We start from the raw sequence: 14,341 nt of genomic DNA on the forward strand, positions 1-14,341 counted from the left end.
AAAGATTTCCTTATCCATCCAAGCATTTCTTTGAGCTTTGTACTCAATGATGCGCTATCAATTACTCATAAAAGACTGAGAGTTAAGAGAGTAACTAAAGGCTTTTATTAACAAAAGAATGAAGGTCTGCTTCGAGTGGTCGACCGGTCCAGAAATACAAAGGGCTGGGGAGCAGTCACCTTTATACTAGGACTTGTGGGAGGAGTCAGCCGAGGCATGTCCAGGCATGTACACAGTGGAATACAAACAGTGGTTTACCACACTCAACAGGTAAGTGCCTCATATTTTTAAATGCACGGGGATTTTTATACTTCCCAATGACAAGAAGTTTAACCCGGTGTGATCCAGCAGCATTCGCACATGTTAGCACGGTTACATGATCTTTATTTTTCTTGTAACCTGAAGCATTAACCTCACTAGCCCCAGCAAAAACCTCCAAAATAAGCCAGTGTCATCGGCATTGTATATCTGTGCTGGCGACAAATCATGTTGCTGCACAATCCGATTGAAATAATCGCAGTATTCTTCTGCGGTGTCGTGATCAGCTGATTTCTTCTCCCCAGAAATATTGAGTCGTCGTATCCCATGCCGTACCTTGAAGCACGTTAGCCATCCCTCGGAGAAAGCACACTTGTCAGGGAGCTCCATCTTTACGTAGAAATCCTTCGCTTTTTTGATTAGCATGGGTCCGGAAATTGGAACACCCTCTGAACGCTTAAGAGAAAACCACTCATAAAGCACGGTATCCAGCTCTTCAAGCTTAGGCTTACGAAGCGTACACCGTTTCTCTACACTTTTAGATGTCTCTGAGCTTGAATAAAACTTGAGCAGCTTATCCTTCTGCGATTTGATGTCGTAGATTGTTGACGAACCGATTTTGAATTCATTCATAATGTTGATACGCTTCTCTTCCCTTTCTAGTTGTTGGCATATGTCGATTTTCTGTTTTAAAGTTAATACCACTCTCTCTTACTTTTGCTTGGACCAACTTTTGGGATTTCCATAATGCAATGCAATGACTACCAGCAGCGTAGGAGACACACAGTACCCCTGTAAAATGGCGGATCGGAAGAGACTACCGGCAGCGCGGGAGAGTCAGACTCTTGTTACAGGGGTTTTGAGGTGTTCCGACTCCCGACAGTGCCAAGAAGCTGAGTAGTGGCAGTTTGGAGAACTACCCCCACTGACTAACTCGGCCACCGCGGGAGACTCGGACTCTGCAACATTGCCGGTTATTGAGGTGTTGTTTTTGGAGCGAGAATTTTGCCGGTTAATAGAGAATTCCAGATATTTAGGTGCCGTTTAAATGAGAGTTTCCTGTACTATGTACAGGCTAGACTTCAGATAGCACAGTGGGTTAAGATGCTGCCTACTGTGGCATTGAACCTTAAAGACCAGAAGGTGCAGATTAGATTCCAGGTCAGGGAAATTGCTTGGCAAGTATTCTCTGTTTGCAGAAGGTCTAGTAATTGTGTGGATGATGGGCATTCGTCCAGGAAGACACTAAGGAACAGTGCTGACACTAACTGTGGCCGTATATAAGGAAGAGTTTAATAGGCAGCTGTCTTGCTTTAAGTGCAGGAGTGGTGACTACCCACGAATGCTATTGATTTTTGCTTTGGATTTGGGCATGTGGTGCAATGGCAAGCAGGTTATAGTCGGGCGGCAGCAGACTTTATAGAGATGAAGCTGCTTGTTTAATGCAGGCCAGCGAATAAATTTTCAGCGTTGAAAATGTCAGTTTTATTGGAGACATCAGTCACCCTTTACTACTGTAGTAGCAGGAATATTTTGTATGAAGCTGTTGATATTGATCCATTCTCCGTTTAATGATGTCATGGGGAGTAATGGCTCACCTGTTCAATTATCTGCAGCAGTCTCCAACCTTCAGGCTCTGTCTCAAAATCTAGCTCGCAGTGGTATCGTAATAGAATATGAGAGTAAGCTTTCAGGGAACATAAAAATTGACTCAAAGCTTTTATAGATATGTGAAGAGAAAAAGATTGGTGAAGTCAAGCGTAGGTCCCTTGCAGTCAGAATCAGGGGAATTTATAATGGGGAACAAAGAAATGGCAGACCAATTAAATATATATTTTGGTTCTGTCTTCACAAAGGAGGACACAAATAACCTCCCAGAGATGTCGGGGAACATGGGGTCTGATGAAAGGGAGGAACTGAAAGAAATCAGTATTTGTAGGGAAATGGTGTTAAGGAAATTGATGGGATTGAAGGCCGATAAATCCCCAGGGCCTGATGATCTACATCCTAGGGTACTTAAGGAAGTGGCCCTAGAAGTAGTAGATGCATTGCTGGTCATCTTCCAACATTCGATGGAATCTGGAACAGTACCCATGGATTGGAGGGTAGCTAATGTTACCCCACTATTCAAAAAAGGTGGTAGAGAGAAAACGGGGAATTACAGACCGGCAAGCCTGACATCGGTAGTGGGGAAAATGCTAGAGTCCATTATAAAAGATAGAGCACTTGGAAAACAGTGACCGGATCGGACAAAGTCAACATGGATTTACAAAGGGTAAATCGTGCTTGACTAATCTACTGGAATTTTTTGAGGATGTAACTGGTAAAATAGATAAGGGAGAACCAGTGGATGTGGTGTATTTGGACTTTCAGAAGGCTTTCGATAAGGTCCTGCATCAGAGATTAGCGTGTAAAGTTAAGGCACATGGGATTGGGGGCAAGGTATTGACTTGGATAGAAAACTGGTTGGCAGACAGAAAGCAAAGAGTTGGAATAAACGGGTCTTTTTCCGAGTGGTAGGCAGTGACCAGTGGGGTACCGCTGGGATCGGTCCTTGGACCCTAGCAATTCACAATGGCCCAGTAATTCGGGTCCCAACACGTGAGTAAGCACCGTGTACTCACGCGTGGGCCCGATGGAAGTGCCGGTTTTCAGCATGCACAGCGCATGCGTGGAAAACTGGCATTTCCTTTCCTCTGAACCAAGGGGTTCAGAGGTGGAACGTGTGCGCGCAGGAAGCCCCCGACACCAATTTCTGGGCCAATATATATTAATGATCTAGACAAGGGAACTAGCTGTAATATCTCCAGATTTGCAGACGACACAAAGCTGGGTGGGCGTGTGCGCTGTGAGGAGGATGCCGAGAAACTCCAGGATGATTTGGACAGGTTGGGTGATTGGGCAGAAGCATGGCAGATGCAATATAACGTGGATAAATGTGAGGTTATCCACTTTGGTGTCAAAAACAGGTAGGAAGATTATTATCTGAATGGCAATAGATTGGGAGAAGGGGAAGTGCAACGAGACCTGGGCGTCCTTGTGCACCAGTCGCTGAAGGTAAGCATACAGGTGCAGCAGGCGGTTAAGAAGGCAAATGGTATGTTGGCCTTCGTAGCGAGAGGGTTTGAGTACAGGAACAAGGATGTCTTGCTGCAGTTGTACAGGGCCTTGGTGAGACCACACCTTGAGTATTGTGTGCAGTTTTGGTCGCCTTATCTGAGGAAGGATGTTTTTGCCATGGAAGGAGTGCAGCGAAGATTCACCAGGCTGATACCTGGGATGGCAGGAATGACTTATGAAGAGAGATTGGATCGATTGGGCTTGTACTCGCTGGAGTTTAGAAGAATCAGAGGGGATCTCATCGAAACTTATAAAATTCTAACAGGACTAGACAGACTAGATGCTGGAAGGATGGTCGGGCAGTCCAGAACCAGGGGTCACAGTCTAAGGATAAGGGGTAGGCCATTTATGACAGAAATGAGGAGGAATTTCTTCACCCAGAGAGTGGTGAACCTGTGGAATTCTCTACCACAGAAGGCAGTAGAGGCCAATTCATTAAATATATTCAAGAAGGAGTTGGATATATTTCTCAAGGCTAAAGGGATCAAGGGGTATGGGGAGAAAGCGGGGACCGGGTACTGAATTTGGATGATCAGCCATGATCGCATTGAATGGCGGAGCAGGCTCAAGGGGCCGAATCGCCTACTCCTCCTCCTATCTTCTATGTAAGCAGATAAACAATGGCCTAGAAATTCAGTTAGGGGCGCCCAGCTCGCCTGGGCGCTGGAATTACCGCTGCGCGCGGAGCCACTTGCGCCAGCGGGATATTCAGTTTCAGCGCCCCAAGTAGAAGCCGGCCGCTAAACGAGGGAAGCGGGGCGCCGAAACTGAATATCGGCGTGCAAAGTGCCGCAGCGCCACCCGCTGCGGCACGGCAGCCTGCGGTACTGCAGGCCTTCCTCTCACTCTTAAGGGGGAGGTGCCTGCAACAGCGCGATCCCTGCTCGCGAGTGCTGGCAAATGAGCCCGGCACCAAGGAGAAGTGCCGGGCTCTCTGGAAACAGCCGGCAATGGTGGGGGGGGTGGTGGTGGGGGGGGGGGGCGCTGTAGGAAGCCGGGGATGGAGGTGCGGGCAGGCGGCCGCCGAAAAAGCGGCCGGCCGCACCTCCACCTTAACTCACCCCACTACCGGCACAGGTAGGCCCCTGTGTTCTGGTCGCTGTTTGTGGCCGGCGCGGAGGAGGCGGCAGCGACCAAATATGGCCAGCGGGGCGATAGCGGGGCGCTGCGCACACCGATGACGTCATCGGTGGCGGCGCAGCGCTACAGGCTAACGCCGCCATGAGCGCCCCGCTAAATATCGCGGTAGGTTTGGACAGTGGCGCAAAAGCCCTCTTTGGGCGCAAACTGGTGGCGCAGGCCACTGAATTTCTAGGCCAATGTGTTTTGTTTAATAATCCATAAAAGTAACAATTGCTAGGTTGAATAGGAAAAGAAGCGTAGGTCTGATAAAGTTAACTGTACAGCCAAATGATCAGTACCCAAAGATCCTACTTTAAACGGCTTTACAGTGTGCTTTTCCATTATATTTCCTTTCCTTTAGACCATTCTCCTGGTGGCATTGATTTTTGTCTGAAGGATTAGCAGAAAAGGGAAAATCAACCAGAATTCCCATTACTTGTCACCATGTAGTGACCCCTTCTGGAAAGTATGTGCATGTGGGCATCAGATTTGGCTGTGATACTCCTCATTAATGGTTGCAAAACATGTCTAGTCTTGGAAATTGGGGTACAGTTCCAAGGATGTTGATGGCCCTCCAGTACCTCGTCCAAGTGGCTGTGCTGTTTGTGTGTGAATTTGGACAGCGATGGTTGGATGGCAACTTGACTACAAAGGGTACCATAGTTGAGCCGAACACCGATGGCAACCCCAGTTCCAACAGCGAGAACCTTGCCCTACTCCCACTTTTGGTCTGAGGATGCTAAGACCAATCGTATAATCTCACTGCAACTTGAATTTCATCTGTCAGCTGTCTGCTGCTTTTAATAAATAATCAAAATACTAATGCAAATACTTAACTACACCTTGATTTACTAATTTGAAGCTACTGGTGCTGACTAAGTTTACCTATGGATGATTTGCAGCTATGAGCAGGCTTCCAAGTGCTTGCACTGCTAAATCTGGCTCCCTTATCACAGAATCACTGAATCACAGAAACCCCACAGTGCAGATAGAGGCCATTTCGGCCCATCGAGCCTGCACCGACACATATCCCACCCGATCCCCGTGACCCCTACACCAACACATATTCCCACCCTATCCCCGTAACCCCACGTATTTAATCCCCCTAACACTAAGGGTCAATTTATCATAGCCAATCAACCTAACCCGCACATCTTTGGACTGTGGGAGGAAACCGGAGCACCCGGAGGAAACCCACGCAAACACGGGGGGAATGTGCAAACTCCACACAGACAGTCGCCCGAGGCCGGATTTGAACCCAGGTCCCTGGCGCTGTGAGGCAACAGTGCTAAGCACTATGCCACCGTGCTGCCCTTATCTTGGCAGCGGACTTGTAAATCCAGTTTTTAGTGGGTCTGTGAGTCTCTCACTGGGGTAAAGGGGCCTGATTTAGCACGAAGTACATGGAGCTGGCTGTTGGACACGGGTCACCTACAGTCCAAACTAATATGGCAATAGTGCTGTCTGCAAATCTGATCTTGCAGTTGGTTTCAGAACCCAGGTAAAATATGTAAATAGGAAGTATCACTGGTCCAAGACGTGGCCCTTGCAGCTTAGCATTCAACACCTCCTACCATTCCAATAAAGCACCACAAATACTCTGTTTAAAGTGTTTTAGCCAACTCGAACCAAATCCCGTTCAACCATCGCCCCTGTGCTCGCTGACCTACATTGGCTCTGTCGGTCAACGCCTCAATTTTAAAATTCTTTGTTTTCAAATCCATATCTCTGTAATCTCCTCCAGCCCTACGACCCTTGGATCTCTGCGCTCCTCCAATTCTGGCCTCTTGCGCATCCCCAATTTTCATGGCTCCACCATTGGCGGCGGTGCCTTTAGCTGTCTCGGTCCTAAGCTTTGGAATTCCCTCCCTAAATCTCTCCACCTCTCTGCCTCCTTCTCCTCCTTTAAGGCATTCCTTAAAAACTATATGTTTGACTAAGCTTTTGGTCATCTACCCTAATATCTCTGGCTCTGTCAAAATCTTTGTCTTATTGTGCTCCTGTGACGCGCCTTGGGACGTTTTATTACATTAAAGGTGCTATATAATTGTTAGTTGTTGTGTCCAGTCTAATACTCTTACCTAGATTTCCTTGGTGTTCAGCTTATTTGGAAGCGTTTCACAAGGAACCTTCTAAGTCTTCTAATAGTACGAGTAAGTTATATCATAGGCATTTCCACTGTCTTTATCTGTGATGTCATCAAAACATCTCTTCCACCTGAATTTTGCACAAATGTTCCTCAAGCCGATCCATTAGAATGGTTTCCATTCCTTTGCCTGGTATACACATTAGATTAACAGGCCTATAGCTTCCTGGATCAGATTTGCTTCCATTTCTGACTGTAGGTATTGCTGTGAGCTCGTGTCAGTACCCGACAGCAGCAACACTCCGAGCAGCCCACAGTAAATATGCTAAATGTATTTGTCACTGTAGCTCCTGACCGTACTCGGCTGCTGCCGGTGGCTTTTGCTCCTTCTGCTGAGAACCTCTCTATTAAAATCCCAACAATGTTTCCCACTGGCCCCTGTGCACTCCTATCTACCGCCACTCCACTGTTCCTCCCCAGGCCTTGGCTTAGCAGCAACAGATGAACCAGCAGTGGTAGCATATACAGTTGGCTCTTTAGTTCGTATCTCGGTTAATGTGGAAGTGCAGCAGCAAAGTCGCAGCTAGGCTAGCTACCAACAGCAGTCCGACTGTTTCTATATTAAATATGTCGAACAATGCAGAACGTATTCTCCTTTCAAAGCCCTCAATGTACTGGGGATGATGGTATGTTAAGACTTATGACAATTGTATTATTTTAGTAGTTAGGAAGTGTTGTTGTTCTTCCTTAGGCAGTCCCTTGGAACCGATGATGACTTGGCTTCCACATTAAAAATGAGTTCTCAGGTGACAATGCAGGACCTACAGTCTCTGTCACGGGGGGCAGACGGTGTTTGAAGGGACGGGTGGGTGGGGTGCTTGGGTTGACATGCGCTGTTTGCGCTTGGCTTCCGCTTAGGAAGTGTGACTTGTTTTTGGCCAGCAACAAAAATTGCAAAGACTGTTCTGAGACTGCTTGAACAAAGAACTATTCTTGATTTAAAGAACACAGGATTACTGCTGTTTAATGCTTCTATTTGCGATACAGATCTTAAAAATAAAAGATAGACATATTGGATGAAGGTCTCCCCTTCCTGCTAGCTGCAAGGGTCTCATGTGGCAAGGGGTTGGGCAATCTAACCCAGTGTCTTGCAGATATAAGACCATAGCACAAAATGGCCTCAAAAGCAGCACTAAAATTAGCACCAGGAAGGACCATAGGATGGCTGGTAGGAAATGGTTCTGTAGGGGTGTTCTTCGGAGTTGGGGTTAAAGCACGATGCTGGAGCAGAGCATGCAACTGTATCCCTGACCTGGGAGTCCTTAATGGTGATTCTGGGTGCTTGAAATGGCGAAGTTTTTCCCATCTCTGCACATAACTCTGACCTTCGACGTCATCTTTCACCTTGGAGTCAGAATCTTGCATGCATTAAATGAAGACCTGGGTTACCAGTCTTAGAAACCATTTTCCAAAGCTTTGGGAGAAGGATCTGGGAATACAGATATTCTGGGAACAGTGGTGCTGCATTGGAGGGCTATAATCCCATCCACTATGAATGAATGCCTGTAGACTACAAAACATCCAACAGAATATATTTGAATCTGAGTAAATTACCTAACATGGTGGGACGAATTACACGCAAGAGATACTACTGGAAATGTACAGAGGGGGAAGCAGAAGCCTTAACTTTTTTTTCTAGCACTCCAACCATGTTTAGAAGCTTGACAGATTTAGTTGCCCTTTTACAGGGTAGAGTCAAGGCCAAGTGTATTTTGTGGAATTCCTTAATATTGAGCAAGCCCAGCAACTACTGCGATCTCTCGTGCTGGTCGTCCCCACTATTGGGGCTTTACCAATATTCACAATGATAAAGTCCTGTGTAAAACGATAAAGTGCATCGATTTAATAGGTCGCTTTTACTGCTTCTGTAACACCTTCACCAGCTATCTCTTGCGTTAGTGAAAATAAGAGACACTTGCAAATCTTTTTGTTTAATTGACGGGCAGGAAAAGACCATCTTGGCCATCAAGCCTGCCCCACACTCATGATGGATGGAGCGTCACGACTATATACCTCATACCCCCCTGTAACCATGTAATCTCCTGGGAGAGGCAAAAACCCAGGGCCAATAAGGGAAAATTTTCTCCCTGACCCCCTCAGGTGATCAAAAGCAGTTGTTGGTTTTTTTTGTTGTTGTTTGAAGGAGAGAAAGGAATATAGGAAGCAAGAGAGTGAAAGAAAAAAGAGAGATCGGGAAGAGAGTGAGCCAGGAAGAGAGAATACATGAATGCCACTTGATTGTTGCCTGGGGCCGTGACTGACTTAACTTGTTGACGCAACAGATATGCAGCTTGCAACTGAAAATCTCTCACCCAGGACTTCCCCAATGTTGACTGGTCTGGTTATAACGGCTCATATTCGTGGGTCTCCGTTATCCCTTGTCCATGTGTCTCATGCTTTAAAACTGCTCGTTCTGCAGGCGGTTATCTAGGTAGCATGAAACCCAATGACCGGTGATGACTGAGATACACTGCCAAGTGACCGATCTCTCCCTTCATGCTTGTTACAGATTAATAAACCTAATTCACTAGAAAACATGTTACGTTTAAGCAACGCATCTGATTGGAGTTAGCAGTGTATAGAGTGGACAGCGTTCTCAGCTGGTCCTCTAATCGCTAGAAAGCAGAGCTCAGAGATAGTCAAGGTCACTCTAAGATTTATACTGCTCTGGTTTCTGATGTTTATTATTTTGAAGGACCTTCTGTCCTCTACACATTCTCCTTTGGCCTGAATCTAATGCATGCTTTAATACTGTTTCCTTTTGTGGCAACTACTATCGGATATAGTTGAGATCGATATGATGGAGAACACTTGCTTGACCATTTAAAGACTTGGCACAATCATGAAACTGTGTTCAGCAAAGTTTTCATTTGCAAATTCAGAACTCGATGACTTAAATGGTGTTACTCATTCACTGTCTGTGATGCAAATGAGACGTAATGCTTTTGTCTCTTCTCCCTTCTCAAGTTAGACTGTAGTTTGCTTAAATTGTTGTAGCAGTGATGGAGCTGGATTTCCCTCCTTTTTACTGTCCGGTTTTGGGCACTAAAACAAGTAAAATTGGACAGTATGGTTCATGGCCACAATCCTGCCCCAAAGAGGTTGCACTAATCCTCGGTTACAATGGCTAGCCTGAAGTATCACCTTCCTGCCCTGTCATATGTAAATTGAGGTGGGTAGGTGTGGCCAAGGTCTACTTTGTGGTGGAGACCACAGGGACAATAACACAATGTATAGCCAATGCTGTTTATATGTACCTAACACAATTCACTTTGTATAGCAATGTTGTGATATGTACATGCTGGGTTGGGTTATTGGTGCAGGGTCCCTTTAAGAGCGTCGGGAGCGTGATGACGTCCTAGCCCCTGCACGGGGCTGAGCCTTCAGACCTCGTGGAGATTGATTAAAGTAAGACAGGTTTTGTTTTTGCTTAAAGAAAAGTCTCAGCCTGTTGATTTCTGTCGACTCCAACAACTTGTTGTTTCCCCCAAATACCGCCCCCCAACTTGACCTCTGCCAACACTGCCACTGTGTGAGCAGCACAGTGGTTTCATGGAGGTGGATGCTGCATTGAGGAGGCCATCTTGGTTGAGCTATCTGAAGCTTTGTCAGACTTTGCCTCGATATCAGCTTTTGTAGTTTGCTGCTCTGGAGCTTTTCTAGAGCTGAAAACTTCTGTCGTTTATAGTTTTGTGTGTATGTGCGTGCGTGTGTTGAAACATAGAAACATAGAAACATAGAGATAGGAACAGGAGTAGGCCCTTCGAGCCTGCTCCGCCATTCAATGAGATCATGGCTGATCTTCATCTGAGATCTTAGCTGATCTTACCAGTTCAGTACCCCGTCCCCGCCTTTTCTCCGTAACCCTTAATCCCCTTAGCCTTCAGAAATATATCCAATTCTCTCTTGAAAATATTTATTGAATTAGCCTTCACAGCCCTCTGTGGCAGGGAATTCCACAGGCTCACCACTCTTTGAGTGAAGAAATTCTTCCTCATCTCTGTTTTAAATGATTTGCCCGCTATTTTTAGACTGTGGCCCCTGGTTCTGTGCTCCCCTGCCATTGGAAACATTCTCTCTGAATTCAGCCTGTCCAGGCCTTCCTACTAAACCTTCCTCCTGCCCCACCCTCATTCCACACACATGCCATCCAAGTTCATTAACTGTAAAAGACATTTGGTCTGTTGTAATGCTTTTATCATCTATTATTTCTGGAAAAAAAAATATATTTTCTGGTTAACTAGGTAAGCTCTGAAGCTCAGATGCTTTGAAGTGTTTTGTTAAGCATTCTGACACATGGATGATTTATTATACCGCAGGTTCTGCAGGACTCGGTGCGATACAAGAATGAGCTGAGCGATATGAGCAGAATGTGGGTAAGTGCCCTGGAGCTCTCGTTTGTGACTATCCTTTAGTGTACATGTCATATTTACCATGCCTATCACCAAAACATTCACAGGAAACTGTTTTAAACACTGTTTAAGGCCATGGACACTGGGAGACGGCATTGAGAAATTATAAGGAGATATTAGGACAGGTGATCAAAAGCTTGGTCAAAGAGGTAGGTATCAAGGAGCGACTTGTAAGGGTAGAGACAGGCGGAGAGGTTTAGGGAGGGAATTCCAGAGCTTGAGGCCTAGACAGCTGAAATTGAAGGGCAACCTCCTGTACTACTAAATACAAATCTTTAAAATACAAGTCTGAAACTTTATTTCAATAAATTAATTGAGACTGTTCTAGGTCTGTGCTGTCTTCAATTGATACCCAGGATGCCAATGGGAACACTGGTTGGCCTTGAGCATTCTTAGATAGGGAAGGAAAGAGAAAATTGGGCCAGGAATGTGCACGTCTGAATATTGGGTTAGGACATGCAGAGCCAACTGTGGTGCCCCTTTCATGGTTGACTAGCCTGTTGACAAGCTGATCAAAGTAACACACATGGAGAATAGCCACCTGGACCAGCTACTGGATGGCTGCCAGTGTCCATAGAACTTAAGACACTTAGAAATCAATTAATTGATAAAGCTTTCTAATATGACTTGCAGGCATTTTGTTTTGAAATGATTAAAAATCAAGATTTAAAAAGTTGACACCTCTTGGTTGAAGCTACAGCTGCGGTGAAACCGTCATTGGATCGCTCACTGCAGATCTTGTAGTAGTCTTTGTTATATCGATTGCTGTACTGGCTCAGAACTGTTGAAGTTGCGTCTGCTGCTGATGGTTCCATTTCTGTTTGTAGCCCTGACCTTGGTTATGGTTTTCACACCACCATGGGTTTTTAATTGCTAGTTGATCGGTGATTCCTGCCAGAGAGAGCATTTATTTGGATGTGACTTGATGAAAATTCAAGATCCGTTTTGTATAGATTTGAAATCAATGTCACATGTCACCTCGCCATCCTGTCTAATGCCTTTAAAGCCAAGATGTCAGCCTGGACTCTGATCATTGTTCCGAAATACAAATTGTTGTATCCTGATAGCACTTTTGTTTATTGATTATTCAGACATGAAGGTATTGTGTGTTGTTGATACCCTGGGATTAGTGCATCACAGACTAGAATGCATATAAATGTTTGAAAGAGATAGTGTTTAAATGGTTATCAATGAGAGGCTGTCTTGTTTGAAGTACAATGCCAAGCCTTGTTATAGATTGCCTGCGTGTACCCTTGTCACTTTCAGCTGATCACCTAACCTCATTGTCTTGATATTGTCAAAGCTTGGCTAGAAGCCTTTAACATCCAAGGAAATTGCTTTAAAAAGTTGGGTCTTGGCTACTGAAGGGAATTTATCTCTGAATCCTGACCAGAAAAGAGTTGGTCATCAACAGAGAGGAAAAGGGAGGCTTTGTCTGCAGCAGTTGTCTTGAAACATTGTGTAGCAGAATCGTTAATGTTCTTCAGAAGATTTCAAAGGGATATTACTGAACGTTTCTGGCTGATTATTGCATTGTTCTACGATTGGCTAATCATAATCCTTGTTTCTGTGCATTTCAAAATGTAAATACTGAAGCTATTTCAGCTGCTTGAAGTTCTGATCTATGAGGTGATATTCTGGTCACCAAGATGGCTGAAAATGTAGGATGAATCTGCCCAATTTTCAGTATGTGATTCACTGCAGTTGTTAGTTCCGGGTCTCTCAACCTGTGGTAAGACCGATCACATGGAAAGTACCATTTTCGGTTCATAAATGATCAGTCTGCTTACAGGAATTGCTGTGAAAACGTTGAAAGGGGAAAAAGGCATTATAAAACCCCGAATCACAACAAATGAGGAATGGGAAATAACAACAGGAAATGCTGGAAACACTCAGCAGGTCAGGCAGCATCCGTGGAGAGAGAAAAACAGAGCAACATTTCAGGTCGATGACCCTTCGTCTGACCGGAAACATTAACTCTGGTTTCTCTCTCCACGGATGCTGTCTGACCTGCCGAGTGTTTCCAGCATTTTCTGTTATTATTTCAGATTTCCAGCATCTGCAGTATTTTGCTATTGAATGAGGGATGGGGGTCAGTCTTGGCTGTAATGCCCCAGCCAACAACATAACACCCACTGTCTGGCTGCTGGCACTCATGGACCCATATCGCAGCTTACGTCATATTTGAGGAGAGAGAGAATGGAAGAAAACTGACAATTCATTATTTAGTGTGCTAGTGGGGCATGTTATCCTGGTAGCATGGATGGGTTCTTGGGTCCGTTGCAAACAATCTTGATATTTCCTTTTTAAAAAAAAAAAAAAGTTTTTAAATATAAAAGAGTCCATCTCATACTCTGCTCGGACTCCTGTTTTTAATTCAGGTGAGGTGCAGCTATGCTACTTTAACCTGTAGTTTGATGAAGTTCACCACACTGGGATGACAGTTTTGTAGTCGTCTGTAACTGTGAAAGATCATTGAAACCATCTCGATTCAGGCATTGTTGCCCTAACCATGGTTCAACTATACTCAATATTTTCTGAAATAATATGGTTAACACTGAGTAGTTGAGCCATGTCGAACAGGAGGGTCCTGGGTTTGATCCCCAGTCTGTGCTGAGCTAGCTGGTCTCAATTGTGTCTCCAGTTAGAGAATTTTTTAAAAAGTGGCAGGAGTTGTATCAAAAATAATATCCGACTGAATGGAAAATGTGTTTCCCTTAAGCATTTCTATGAAGATTTGCAGCCTTGAGTCTTGGATTTTTATTTTGGAATTTTTTTTTTTAAGGTATTAAATTCTTACCTTGATAGCTTTTGTTTAGTCATTCTACCGTGCAAGTAGAAAAACGAGCCTATGTCTGTCAGGTCAGATGTGACTTGTTTCAGGGTTAAATTATAAATACTTGAGTAGTGAAGCTCAAACACTCACATAATCACAAGGTACCTACAGATGAGGAAGGACATTCAACCCATTTTAGTTAATTCGTCCAAAAACCCTGCAATCCCTCCATCGTGGCATTTAGCGGTTACTTTTTCTTGAAATGATCCAGATTTTTTGCCTCCACTGATTACCCAAAAGTCTATTCTGAAGAAGTTCACTTGGTGTGAAGAACTTCCTGACTTCAGCCTTGAACTTGTTTAAAACTCTCTACCCTGAGTTTGAAGTAGTGTTTTGGATTTGCCTTTTCAATGCTGTTTAAAAGGTCACATCTTGGTCACCTCCTTTCTGGCCCAAGATTTTCTTAATAGGACAGTCCTCCCGATGGCTGGCATCAGTCCTGTGGCT

The 14,341-nt window shown here is 44.9% G+C and overlaps 1 protein-coding gene across 3 annotated transcripts in view; it reads left to right on the forward strand.

The window, feature by feature from the left end:
• The window catches only part of hip1 (huntingtin interacting protein 1), a 279,248-nt gene that overhangs the window by 137,478 nt on the left and 127,429 nt on the right, over positions 1-14,341 (forward strand). For all 3 annotated transcript variants that reach the window (XR_015073207.1, XM_085964331.1, XM_085964332.1), the window contains exon 4: positions 10,966-11,022. Coding sequence is in view for 2 of the 3 variants with exons in the window: in XM_085964331.1 (XP_085820457.1) it covers positions 10,966-11,022 (57 nt within the window). In the remaining variant the exon portion in view is untranslated. The remainder of the gene's footprint in view (positions 1-10,965; positions 11,023-14,341) is intronic.

This window comes from Somniosus microcephalus, chromosome 22, assembly GCF_052327205.1.
Source record: "Somniosus microcephalus isolate GS21.2 chromosome 22, FLI_Smic_1.0, whole genome shotgun sequence".
In the NCBI taxonomy this organism is placed as follows: Eukaryota; Metazoa; Chordata; class Chondrichthyes; order Squaliformes; family Somniosidae; genus Somniosus; species Somniosus microcephalus.